At 40.4% G+C, this 13,628-nt stretch overlaps 1 protein-coding gene across 3 annotated transcripts in view; it reads right to left on the bottom strand.

Moving 5' to 3' along the window:
• The window catches only part of PTPN14 (protein tyrosine phosphatase non-receptor type 14), a 109,932-nt gene that overhangs the window by 13,288 nt on the left and 83,016 nt on the right, over nt 1-13,628 (bottom strand). For all 3 annotated transcript variants that reach the window (XM_021547594.2, XM_021547595.3, XM_077781883.1), the window contains exons 11-15: nt 13,151-13,208; nt 9,830-9,908; nt 6,705-8,194; nt 4,139-4,282; nt 2,909-3,127 (exon numbers count right to left, since the gene is read on the bottom strand). In XM_021547594.2, coding sequence (XP_021403269.1) covers nt 2,909-3,127; nt 4,139-4,282; nt 6,705-8,194; nt 9,830-9,908; nt 13,151-13,208 — 1,990 coding nt within the window. The remainder of the gene's footprint in view (nt 1-2,908; nt 3,128-4,138; nt 4,283-6,704; nt 8,195-9,829; nt 9,909-13,150; nt 13,209-13,628) is intronic.

Here is a 13,628-nt window from a genome sequence, read left to right as displayed (position 1 = left end):
GTCCTGTCTTGATGCCCATAACCATAAAGCTTTGGTCTAAATGCCTTCTTTCTTGCCATTGCATCTGGATCATATAGACGAAAAAAAACCAAACAAAACAACCCAACAACCAACCAAATAAAAAAAATCTGTGCATTTTACTCACCTTGGGTTTTTCAGTTCAGAACCTGAAAACTACCATAGAGTAAATTCAGTACATCAGATGTCTTTCAAACACCATGAGAAATTTAAAATTACCCAAAGCTGTAGTCATGTAAATCTATTTTCCAATACACAACTGGTTTACCAACCACATCTTACAGAAGTATTTGTGTATTTGCATGACAGGTAATGAAATTCTTTTTGAAGCATTAACACACAGATTTACAGACTGCAAATTCTGAAGTGCCCTGAACAGAGCCAGCATTACCTTGCAGTTAGCTAGTATAAAACACTGCTTTGTTTAACTGACAGAGGCAGTTTTAAAAAAAAATCACTTGTGTACTAAAAAAATCATAATTTTATGACACATAACTTGCTATGCATCAGAGAAGGCTTACAAAATCTTTTTTCTAACATTTTAGGTAAAAATCTGAAGTGCTTTTAGAACTACTACATATCACTTCAAAAATATGCTTACCAGAAGAACCAGACAAACTCATTATTTTGGAAAGTTGAAATACTTTTCCTTCTCAGACTAAGGTCTCCTAGTTCTGCTTATTAGCCCAGAGCCACTTCTCCCAAAGTTATAAATCCCAGAGAAGAAGATTTACAACAAAAATGCTGACACATCCATAAATATCAATGTACTGGCAGACAACACTATGAGGAACAATCAATAACTCTGACAGGTTCAACCACATACCGTGTTTGAGGTCTTTGAAAACATTCTCAGAAATAATAAAATAAATTCATTTATTCATCAAACAACTGCTTATTAATCTGGAATGCTTGGGGTTTTACACCTATAAATAACATCATTTTTGTACAATAACAAGTTTCTCACTTTACTGAAAACTGTTGGACCCTGTACAACAGCTCCTTTTCTTTATTTCATACTATGCAGCATTTTCTTTTTTGAATGATGGCTAAAAACAGCAAGACCAAGGCTGGAAGACTTCTTAAGTTCTTGTACTAGATGAGAATTAATATAAACTGCACATCCCTAAGCAGCAGCCTGCACTTGTACTGATGGTCTGCAGCCACGGGTGGTAGTACAGTGACACTTTAAGTCAGTACTGACTTTTTAAATCAATACTGAGCTTTTCAAGTCAATACTGAGCTGACACAGTCGGTCAGATGAAGTGCTCGTAAGAACCTTTGTGCTTTATCCATAAATTTAATTACAATTATGATCCTTGTATCTTAACAGCAATGATCCATGGTAAATAAGCAGAGAATTATTGTTAAACTGTGGGGCTTGCAGACCAAGCAGTGGGAGCTGGAATCCTCCAGGCATGGATCCCATCAGGATGTCAGAGGAGTTTTCTTTGTCTACTGACTTCTGGTCCGAGCCTCCTGGCACATGACATGAAAGGCCCATAAATAGTCTGAAGGGAATGGGATGCCTGGAATGTTTACTGCATTCTAATGCCCTAGCTGCAGGAAATTAAAAATTAAATATTGGGCTGAAAACACAGGCACACACTGTGCTGCTGAGGTAAATTTCACAGATGCAATTTCACCTTCTAAGCAAAAGCACATCTGCTTGGCTTCTGAAAGCACTGCTCCAAGTGCAGGAGGGAAACCCTGCCAAGGCCCTCTGTCAGGCATCAAAGCACTGCTGCCTGGCCCTGGGTGCTCCATGGACATGAGATGTGGCTGTGTCCAACAGCAACACACAAGATAAAATGTGGGCTCAAAACTAGCCAGGGAAAATAGCATCATTTAGGAGTATCTTCTTTTTCTCCACCTACTTTGTAGGTAGAAAATTTGGGGCTCAGAAATTTATCATCATAGCAATGTCTGATTATATAAAAACTCAGTATGTGCTTCCTACCAGGCTATGCAGAAAAATGACAAACTGCCAGGATCTTGGTTCAGAAATTATTCAAATATAAAATTCAGATTTGAATCACCAGGATTTAACACTGTAAATCATAGCGAAGGCCAGCAAGTCTCTTTAAAATTTAAAAGGCTTTTACTCAAGGAAAATATTAATTTAACAGGATGTTTTATTCATTATTTTTGAATTATTTCTTATTAATTTGGATTTTGACAATGACAAAACAGAAAACCCTCTCTTACAAAAGAATCTGTCATCTGATGCAGAGGATTTCTGTTACTTCTCTCAGGGTACAGTAAAAGCCAACAGAGGACTTTGCAAATACTGCTGAAAGCTTAAAGAAAAACAAGCATCTGCAGTCACTAGAGCATAGTTCACTGTTAAAACTGATCATGCTTGTTAAAACAGTCAGCTTATATTTCTATTTCTATATTGAATTAACACAAAATCTGAAGTTTCTTGTTCAAAACATAATTTGAAATATGGAAGTTCAATGCAGTTTCCAGTCGGAGATGCAGGGATCTTTCTTGTAAGGTCAGTGTATACTTTAAAACATGCTTTATCACACTGCAGATACTGGGGCTGATCTAATGCATTCTCATGAGGTTTGAGAAAAATGGCACCTCTTTCTACATAAACCAGTGGAGTCATTCCACAACAAGCTGACAGAGGTGGGCACAAAAAAGTCAGGCTGCCTCTCCAAAATGACTTCCCAGTCTCCAGCAGTTAAATCAACGTATGCATGTTAGTTGATAGGAGACTTTATAGATGCCCATGGTGACACAAAACGGTATAATGTTACCTCTTAAACCTTTTCAGAAGCTCCAGGGGTACAGCTCCAGAAGAGGCTGCTGTGCAGTCAGAAATGCAAATAAGGCTTTAGCACACCTTCATTTGCCAAGCTAAACTCGAGCAAGCTTTTACCTTTATGTGTGAAGCATTGATGTAGCCTGTATTGTTTTCTTTGGTCGGCACCAGCTCCACTCGGTTCTCCTCATAAGGAACGACCTCCCTGACGCGGTTGCGCTCCGTGTTTTCAGGGAGGGCAGCAGTGGTGAAGATCCCATCTGCCTTTTTCTTTGGAATCTGCTCGTATTCTGTAAACACCATCCCCTCCTCCAGCTTCCTCTTCAAGATTTTGCACTAGGATTTAAGAGAAAGGAGCACCAACCCATTAATGCTTCTGGGAAGAACATTTACCACTAGACCCATCCATCCATTCTTTGAATTCCAATACGCAGCCATAGCATTCTCTCACTCACCCCTCCTGCAGTTATCTGAAGAAATATGACACACTTACTTCTACCAAGTTAAACCACTGGCAAATTTTACAGTTTTACATTCCCCCTCCACATTTTTGAAGACTGATAGCATAAAAGGCAAACCTGTACTAAATAATCTTGGCTCAGTAAGAATTTCAGTATGAATATATGATTGCAACATAACAGATATTTTTATTTCTTTCCAGGAAGATCCTACTGCAAGAAATGTGATATGGCCCACATTTTCAAAATATTGCCTAATTCACAAGGATGCAATGCATGTGGTTGAACACAACCCTACATACAGACAAGGTGGAGGTGAAGTTCTACTCCCTGCAAATTTCTATCTAGAAAACCAGAATGATTCTTTGCAAATTTGCTTCTCAAATCTTAACACAGCAACTGTTTTTAGTATCTGAAATTCCATGCACACACACACACCCCGTGTGTGCAAACATCAGGAGGCAAACAACTTCTTTTTTTTTAAATTTAATCCCATTAGAGTCATTAACCAAACTCCTTATCTGTATCAGAACATGAAAAACAGTTTCTGTGGGTAAGCACTGCAGAAGTTCACCCGATCAAGTGAAAAAATGTGCAAAATGTTAGATTTACAGATTGATCTTGTACAGTCAGGTGAAACAGAACAGCCTCCATTTTCACTGACTTCAGTAAATGTTCAAGACATTTGATTTTTCCTGCATTCAAAGACATACCATTCAAAGACATACCAAAGACATACCAGTGTTAGCCACAGCCCTTTTGCATTAATGGCTCTGAAAACTTATATGAGACATTTTTTTCACATTTTAAATCAGATTTTAGTATTTTAAATGCTTCATGCTGCTGGGAACAAAGAGAACAAGCAACATTTTGTGAAGCTCCATCTTACCCTCTCATCCATTGGCACCTTGGTGACTTCATCCTGGCTGTCCTCCGGCACTGGAACCCTAGCAACTGAGAGTCCGTTCAGTGCTGCCAACATCAAGGGCCTCTTCTGGGCCTCCAGGCCTGCCATCTTCTGCTTTTCTAGATTCTTTTGGCAAGAAAAGGCACGTTTTCATCTCTGTGTGATTATTTATAATGCCAGTAAAATGCTGGAATGTTTTTTTAATCTCCAAAATCTGCAACTCTCTGGCCAAGGAATGCAGATGATCACCATTAGCATCGTAAATTCAAATACAACCTCTATTCTTCCTGTTATTCCTCAAAGGCCTGCTCCTACATGAGCACAGAATTTTAATTTCAAAGAAGCAATCCCAGCATGTAATACAGTTTACATGCCATCAAAAGACACACAAATACAATTGCAAGCATTTTCCTGCAGACATTATTCTGGATGCAGGATGCACAAAGCATCACCCTGTTACGTTAAAGTAGCACTCCCAAGGCCAAGATACCTGGGGCATCTTTTGAAAAGCAATAATTTCAATCTATAACAACAAACACTAAAACACAGGCCATTGTTTCTCTTCTGTGATGATAATGCTTAAAATGAGAAGTCTTCTGATGCACTTAGCTTTTATGGTGATTCAAACAGCACCCGTGATATATTCTGCACTAAAAACTGAGCTTGCATGTCCCAGAAACTGAATGCAATAGCAGCCAGGGAGGGATATTATTTATCATATTCATGAATCATATTATGGTATGACATAGAGAACCAGAGCATGAATTTTAAATTCATCCTGCTGCCTCCTCCTTATGACACTGGGAGTTGAAGCATCAAAAAAGACAGAGCATCTCCAGAAGTGCCCAAATTAGGAATATTTTATTCCATTTCCTTAAGAGCTCTTTCTGCTGGATTTGGAAGGAGGGGTAAACAGAAGGGGTGCCTGGTTCTCAGCACACATATGGAAACTGTGGTCACCAGATGGGCCAAGCTCAGCTCCTAGAAACACATGATGGAACCTGAATGCCATCAGATATATGGATATGCCTTGATTATTCAAAAGTTTGTGAGCTTTTTCCTCACCACTGGGTTCCTCCAGAGCACTAAGCAAAAATACAAACATTCAAAACCACTCTTCTTTTTATACTTTGAGAAGGCAGGAAAATGCAAGTATTTTTCCTTTGTTTGGGAAATCTATCATTTTTACTAATTCAAAAGTGAAACAGAAGAAAGTCTGTGCTTAACAGATCAAGGTCACCAAATTACCATTAATATAACACCTGATTCATGTGACAAAAACAAGGTCCACACATGTCAAAATTCCTGATCTAGGCTGAAACCACCTTAATAACTTAATGCTAAGGCTACCCCTTCCCTTTTTTCCTTTCTACTTTATATTTTACATTTAAAGTTTAGGAATTGTCAAAGACTAAAATCAGTCTCCATGTTGCAATTTAGTAGCTCAGGTTGTATTACTAAGATTTACACCAGCATAAGGATGCCCAATGGACAAGAACAGCATTGGACATGTTTAGAACATTTCTTAGAATATACAGTAATATTTAAATCTAGCGAGTCATTGATCTAGTACACTACAAACTCTTTTCTGCTTTGGACCATTTAGGTGCTTTATTAATTTCTTTCAGGAATGGTTTTGGTTTCAGACAGTGCTGAAAATGAGAACTACAGCATACACTTAGGTTTCTGTGACTGCAGTTGCACTGCTCACAGCACTACACCAGGTGTATATGTAGGTCACTAAGGGCATCCCTCATATTTCTGTCATTGCCTTTAAATACTTCTTATTTTATATTTGTTGCAAGTTTAACAGAACTCTGCTTCTCATACTTGAGTGCATTTTTAACAAAATAAACAATCCAAATGCTCAACCACACAGCCTCTACATCTGCTGCTTCTCTATTTAGATATCCGGTTCCTCAGTTACTGGCGAAACCGACAATCCATATTCTAGGGCTACCAGGGTTTTATTCAGAGAACTACATTACATAAAGTGACAGGAAGGGAATTAAATATCATTTCAACAAAATCCTGAGTTGCCATTATGTTATGTGATACTTCACCTGACACCCTTGCAAACGAATAAAACACCAGTGCCAAAAACTCAACCTCCCACCCATCTCGGCAAACGCATTCCAGACTCGCCCTGCCCTCAAATCCTAAAGGGAAGCAGCCACCAAGGGGGGCTTTGCCATCAGCCTCCTCATCCCTAGGTGCCCGCCCTGCCATCCACCCATCTCCAGCCAGCACTGCTGCCAGGGCGGTGGCATCCTCAGCTGGGTCAGACACAGGTCTGGCCAGCAGCCAAAGAGCCACAGCTGAGGCAACAAACAAGCCCAAGCAGTGCATGGGATCAGCCCCCGTGACAGCCCGCAAAACCAAATTGTATGTGGCACTTAATATCACATTTCCCAGCTTTAAGCAAATCCACAGCTTCCCACCCACATGTTCCCCTGCAGTTTACTGACCCAACAGTTTTTTGGGATGGAAGTTGACCTGTGTGATTGCTAATTTTGAAGAAGCCACCACAACAGAGGAAGGCACTTACCCTCATCATGATCTCTCTTTCTATAATGCTGTCCTCGATAGAAAACATTTCAGACACAGGCCTTTCCTTGACCGGCTCTTTCTTGACCCGCTCCTTCACACTGGTGAGGTCAGGCTCCGAGATAGAGGGCCCCAGTGAAGACCCATTTATTGCCACTTGATCAGTTCGAGAGACACTGATGGCTTTGGAAGGCCCCGGCCTCATGGCCTTGGCCCTGGCTACAGCCACAGAAATGCTAACGTGGTCCTGCCTCAGTGCTCCATTGCTGACACTTTTACGAGGCCCAGGATACTCTGGAGGAGGTTTATTTGGTATTCTAGCCAAGGCAGCTTGCAGCTGAGCGCTGTACTCCATGTTCTCATGGAGGGCTGCTATCCGAGACACAGATTCCTGCGTTTCTTCTTCCTCTTCGCTTTCACTGCTGTGTATCAGCATTGTGGCATCAGAAAACGTCTTTTTGTGGTGGTAGTGAGGGACTTGCTGAACTTCGTGCCCCATCTGGACCGACTCTTCCGGCTGCACCTGCTCCCGCAAAGTGTTCCTGCGCGGCAGAGGGGCGTTTAAGGTTTTTAAGGCCATGGCTTCTATCCCGCGCACCATATTGCTGATGACCTCCAGGCTGTGGCGCTTGTTCACCGCCGCGTGATGCTTCACGGCCATGAGGGGCTCGCTGACCTCCTGCAGCGACTGGCGCACCACCGGCGAGCTGTCCTCCTGGAAGGTTTTCACCGAGAGCTGGACCTTACGCGTGACCAAGTCGGGGCTGCTGCCGCTGACGTACTTGTGCCGGTGGCTGGCCAGGTCGGGCGTGCTGGTGGCGGGGCGCGGGCGCGGGTACGGAGGCGGGGGTCTGAAGAGATAGTTCTTGAGCATGTGGGTGGTGTTGTAGCTCTGGCTGCTCTGCAGCTGCATGTTGGCCAGTTCTGGGGTGCTGACCGTGTGGGATATGGCGCTGGCTGCCGTCTTATTCTGAGCAGCGTTGTTAGGGTTCATTTGGTCAGACGGGGCCACAGGCTTGTTATAGCCACCCCCCTGGGGCCCGTAGGTGATCGTGTAAGGGTGCCTCTCTCGAATCTCAGGCTGGCTGTAAACTAGGTCCTCTGGCTGGTTGTAAGCATGTGTGTTTCCAATATTGAGATTCCTCAAAGACTGGCTTTGGCTGTCCATCTGGATCACCCCTCTCTTCATTTGCCTCATGACAGTTTCATAATCTGGAGTTGGCCTGTAAGACGGGACGATGATTGCACTGTGTCTGTGGCTGGGGATATAATCTGCTCTCATGATGTCACTTCCCGGGATGCTCAGATTTGAGGACATTGGAGATGCCTGGACGAAGTTCTGTGAGCGATTGAGGGAGTTCATGCTGTGGGCACTGCATACACTCCCGTTGGGTCCATTACCATTCAAGTAGCTGAAGTCCATTGGACACCTATCCAAACTGGTCTGAGACCTACAGTAGAAAGTTTCTTCATTTCCATGGAAAATGCTATCTGTGTAGAGTAGGGAGAGAAATGTTGACAATTTTAACCCACAAGGACTTATTAGCTGCTAACAAAACTTCAAATGCACTCTGCACCATTGAGTACAGAGACAGTTTACTGCACAAGTGCAGGGAATGTCTGGTCTTGGGAGCATCCTTGAGCCATCAAAATAGAACTGAGGAAAGCTACCAACGTAAACATACTCAGCATTTAGCAAAACATGGTAGTAGTTCAGACCTTGTGGGAAACATGAAAGGAGAAAGACAGGAAGTGTTTTTGCCTGAGGTGGCAAGGAAGAATAAAGGGGCATCTCCTCCCTTAGCATGGTGAGAGGGTTCACTGATGCTGACACCATAAACCTCCAGCGCTGCAAGCATATGGTTAACCTGAAAAATGCTCTTGTCTCTTCTGTTGATACATAGCTGTCTGAGATTCAGAGTAGCAGAGGACTGTGAAATTGGAAATCCGACTTTAGACCAATCAACAGTTTTGAGGATCTGAAGTAAGACACATTTGGGTGATCAAAGCTCAGGAAAAAAAAAAAAAAAAGAAAAAAAAACCCAAACAACAAACCACCATGCAGATGCACTACAGAATTTTAAATACTTCAGCAATGCCCTGAGAGGAAATCAACAGTAAAGATCATATACTGGATCACAACTTTACTGCAAGACTGTCCTTGCTGAAAATCCTGTAAGAAAAGAGTAATAGCTTCCCAAACTCTGAAATCAGCTAGTTCTTTGAAAATATAGAAAAGTCTGTTGTAAAACTAAGGGAATTTTACAATTCTAAATTTGAGAATATTCTTCACAGCTTTACCTTCACAGTACAATAGTAGTACCACTAAGTCAATCTTACTGTATGCAAGGTACTCTACTAAATGGCTCCTTTCAAAACTTCCCATCTTCTACCTTAAAACTAGTCAGACCCTACAACCCAGAACACTAACGGGTGAGGTATTGATTGAGAGTTCCTCTGCTGGTGAGAATACTTCAGCTGTACCTCTCATGAATTGCAAAGAACAGCAGCCTAGCAGACCTGGCTACGTGTATCCCAAAAGGTGGGGTGGTTAAGGGTGTGAGACTCAAGCTGTTTAGGGGCTGGGCTCCATTCCCAGACTTGATCAAAGTAACCTGGCACAACCTCTTAAAGAATTTATTTGTCAAACATGGGCGTGAAAATAGTCCTCCTTGTGTCTGTAAGGCTAACAATGCAGGTGGTGGTGAAAAATCAGCAGAAAAGGTTGTCTACAGATACAGCTTCATGGACAGGACATTATGACTTCTCTTACAGTAAAAGCTTTTTGCTGTCTCCTTTTCCCTCACTCGGTTTCTCTCCCTGGCCCCAGCTGGCACTGCCTTTGAGTACAGCCATCATACTCCCTTTAGAAATTATTTTTTCAGCTCACTGAACTGGAATACCAAGGTTAAGGTCCATATAATCATACACAGATATTTTAGGGAAATTTGAAAACTGAAATTGGCCTTCAAACAGAAGACTTACTGCAACATTAACTATAAAACTGCTAGTTTCCTGCAGCAGCAGCTCCCATTTGATGGCATTATAAATCTAGATATAAGGTTAGGAGCTTTGCATACACATAAAATTGAAGTACATTAAAGGGAAAATATATGCTCTAAGTACCTTGTGAATTATGTGTTTCAGTGTAGTGTTCTCCACACTGGACATGCATAGGAGGCAGTATAAAAGGATGTTGTCTTGGCTGAAATAAAAGCACAAGGAAATAAAAAAGCATTAGGACTTCTTTTACTACAATTTTTGCAACTGAAACAGGAAAAATGGTTCTGTGCCCTTTCCACTAAATATTGCTCTTTCTTACCCAGCCAAAAACACATCTTGGCAGCTCCTTATAGAACAGAGAATAACTTTTTGTAAATTGCTTGCTAAATTTTATTACAGAGCCCAAAACTGACCAGTTAAGACTCCTTTAAGCACAACCACTTCAGTAAACAACATCCACAATTTCAACTCTTTTAAAATTCTTCACATTTTTATTAAAAGCCCTTGCCCTTGAAGAATTAAACCCAAACAAAACAGACACCTAATGAGGACAAAAGTAGACATGGAACAAATTCAAGGACACTGTTATTCACACAATAAGACTACATAAGGACTTAAAATAACTCTGCAAATTACACAAACATTGAATTCTTTAGACAAGGAATTCGAGTTTACTCCAATAATCTGCACTGAAAGAATTTTTTAAATGCAAATCTCAGAAGGAACGATTCAGCATTAAATCAGTAGGATCAGTTACAGAAAATAAATCAGTGCTGACACCATATTCCCCAGCTTTGTCCCTTGGTAAACCAACATGTTTTGCAATTCTGCTTTGCCACCTGCACTGCTATGGCCTGTCTGGTGTCACTGACCAAGTTTATGAAAACATATTTCAATATATGAAGTAAGCAGAAAGACAAGGAAGGCACTCCTGTCTCATGAATGTGCCTTCCTTAGCAGCAGAATAAGGGCTTTTCATCCAGGCTGATTCATGTAGCTCAGACTATTAAGGAATACTGTGGATGCCCAAGGCAAAAAAACCCACATAATCTGCCTTTGCGTGCACATGCACCAAATGAGCACCAAGCAAGTTTGCTAGCAAAGAGGAGGGTAGGGAAGGGGTAAGATTTACATTTTCCATGTAAATGGTGAGAAGGAATGAGAATCAAAGATACTGAGCTCAGTATGAATTCTTGCATATAAAATAGCTGTGTTAAAGCCAGAACTGGAAAACAACAAGAAATATTTTTGCTACAAGAATTACTTCCAAAGGTATAAAACCTTAGTCTCACTGAACAACCTGGGCCAAGGAGACTGCTGTCGACAATTTTAGTAGAGAAGCTGAGGCTGGAACTAACTGAGATGCTGGAAAGCCTAACAAATGGAGGGCAGAGGAAAAGTGCAAGGAAAGAGGAGTGACTTCTACTAAGACTGCACAAACCAGAGCAGTTTTCTTTGTGATAGATATTATGAAAGGTATCGGCAAGAAGTCTGGAATTTGTATTTCTAAGACCCATCTGCCTCCTTTGAAAAAAGAGAACCCTGGGTTCTGAAGAACAACAATATCTAACTTAATGATGACTTGGATTTTTTTTAGAAATCAGGTAATTAAACATACCATTATATTAAGATCTCCTACACTGAGGGTTTTTTTCTGGAAAACCAACATTGCTGGGTGGTCTGACAGGAAAAAGAGACAGCAGAAACCATGCCAAAACCATATAAAGGGTCTTGATCTGAAAGTAAAGAACATGATCCCTAGTGAAGTGGCAGAGCCTCACCCCAAAGATTCCACTTCACTTCCCATTTCTGCCTACTGATTTATTGCTACACAAGACAAATGAATAGGTAGGTGTATGAAGGTATGTGCAGTTCAGACAACAGTCAGGAGGCTTTTTTTTTTCTTCCCAAAGAGAACTGTTCCAACAAGTTAACAGAGCAATTATGAAAAAGGCAGCTGAAAGTTCACCGTGAGCAATCAGCAGCCCAGTACACTTCTCAATTGATGAGCCCACATTCTTCCTCTTGATCTTCCCGAGACTTTGGGGATTTAAAGCTTGTTGCATGCTTATGTTTACAACAAAGTGGCAGCACAATTTGTTTTTTCTTTTGAAAGAGCGGATTTCCATTTTTCATATATAATTTCGAAAGCAGTTCACTTTTTCCACTCATGATATAACAGAGGCTGTAGCATAAAAATTCAAAGCACCATTCATTTTTTCACCTTCAGTTTTGCATAGTAATTTCCAGCGTTCTAACTCATAAGTACCAAAAATACTGTAAATATGCCACAGAGAATGCTATACACAGCCTGTGTATTGCATCATGATACCTTAGAAACATCTTAACAATGGAAGGACAAAGAAATCTCGAGGCAGCTACAGCAGCTTTCCTGCCCGGAAAACAGAGAGTGCAACTTTTATATATAATGGATTGTATACACAGACACAGGAAAATAACCTGTGTTGAAATCTGCAAGGACAAAGCTATCCTAAAATCAGTATCTGCTTAAGCCTAATTTTGGAACATTTTCACAAACTGTAACCACACTGTGGGGAAATGTCAAGAAAACACTTGCCCACATCAGCTTTCTGCCATGCAGCAATAAGGTAATGGACTTTTCAATCTGGAAAGATCTACAAAGAAGGTATAACCTATACCACACATGAAAACTGGCAACCTGCTTGGAGATAATATTGCTCTCTGTCCAAGGAACCAGCAATGCTACTGCTACAGAAATAAGATTAAGAAATATTGACATGCTAGACATTAAAACTTAACCAAAAAAAAAAAACATTTTCTTTAGAACAGATGGGAGAAAAAAAAAACACTCACACATGACTTTTTTTTTTTTGTAAATATTTCAGGAAAAAATTACCCAGTTTTGTCAGATTCATAGTGTTTCTGGGGATTAGCTGAATAGAAATAAAAACCATTTAAGAAAAACTCTGAATCACAATGCTGATTCTAATAGTTTAACTTAAATTAACAGTAACTCCACACATAAAATAGAGTCTTAACCTAAGAAGCTGCTAAATTGTAAATAGTCCTTATAAAAAAACATGAGGATTGAAGAAATGTGAAATGCAACACTTTATAATGACTAGATTTGATGCATAGAGCACAAGACATTTAAAATTCTTTCTAGAGAATTATTTTCTCTACATATTGAAATAACCTCAATGCAGCAGAAAAAATGCTCAATTTTTAAAGGGCAAGTAAAAATACAATGCCTTGAAGACTGCAATTTTTACTACTCACTGGTGATATTATCCAGTTAATCAATCTGGGCAGTCACACTCTTGAAACTCATTCCAATCACATTGCCAACAAGAAGTGAGTTAATGGGCTTATTTGAAATTTAGAAAGTAGTTCATCTTATACAATGCCTCATCTCATCAGAAATGGTATAGATATTCTTAAAGACCTCACAGTGGCACGTACCAAAGATGACCTACTCCAGGTTGGCCGTCGTCGGATAGGGGGAGGAGAATTTGATTGTCTGTGGATGAAAAAGAGAAATTATAGAAACCACAGTATCTCAGTTCTGAGTCAAGAATGAATGGGAAAAACAAGATGTGAAGAACCCGTTCATATTGCTCATTACTGAGATTTTCAGATATATGAATAAATGAAAATAATTCAGGTTCTCCTTTAAATACAAAAAATGTTCCCATTCCAAATTATACATGCCTTTTGTTCATTACCCTATTTGGCTCACTTGGAAACATGTCTCTTAAGTAAAAAAACTGAACATGGCAGACAGGTACAGTCACAGGTGATTTAATGTGAACATTAAAACAAGGACAATCCTATGAAATTGATAGCAATCACTCCAAAGCAATGCACACAGATCAGGAAGAAAAGGAAAAAAAAACAACTGTTAGATCAATACTAGCAGAGCCACATACAGTGTTAGAGT

This window comes from Lonchura striata, chromosome 3 (genome assembly GCF_046129695.1).
Source record: "Lonchura striata isolate bLonStr1 chromosome 3, bLonStr1.mat, whole genome shotgun sequence".
Lineage (NCBI taxonomy): Eukaryota > Metazoa > Chordata > Aves > Passeriformes > Estrildidae > Lonchura > Lonchura striata.
This window is presented reverse-complemented; position numbering and strand designations above follow the sequence as displayed.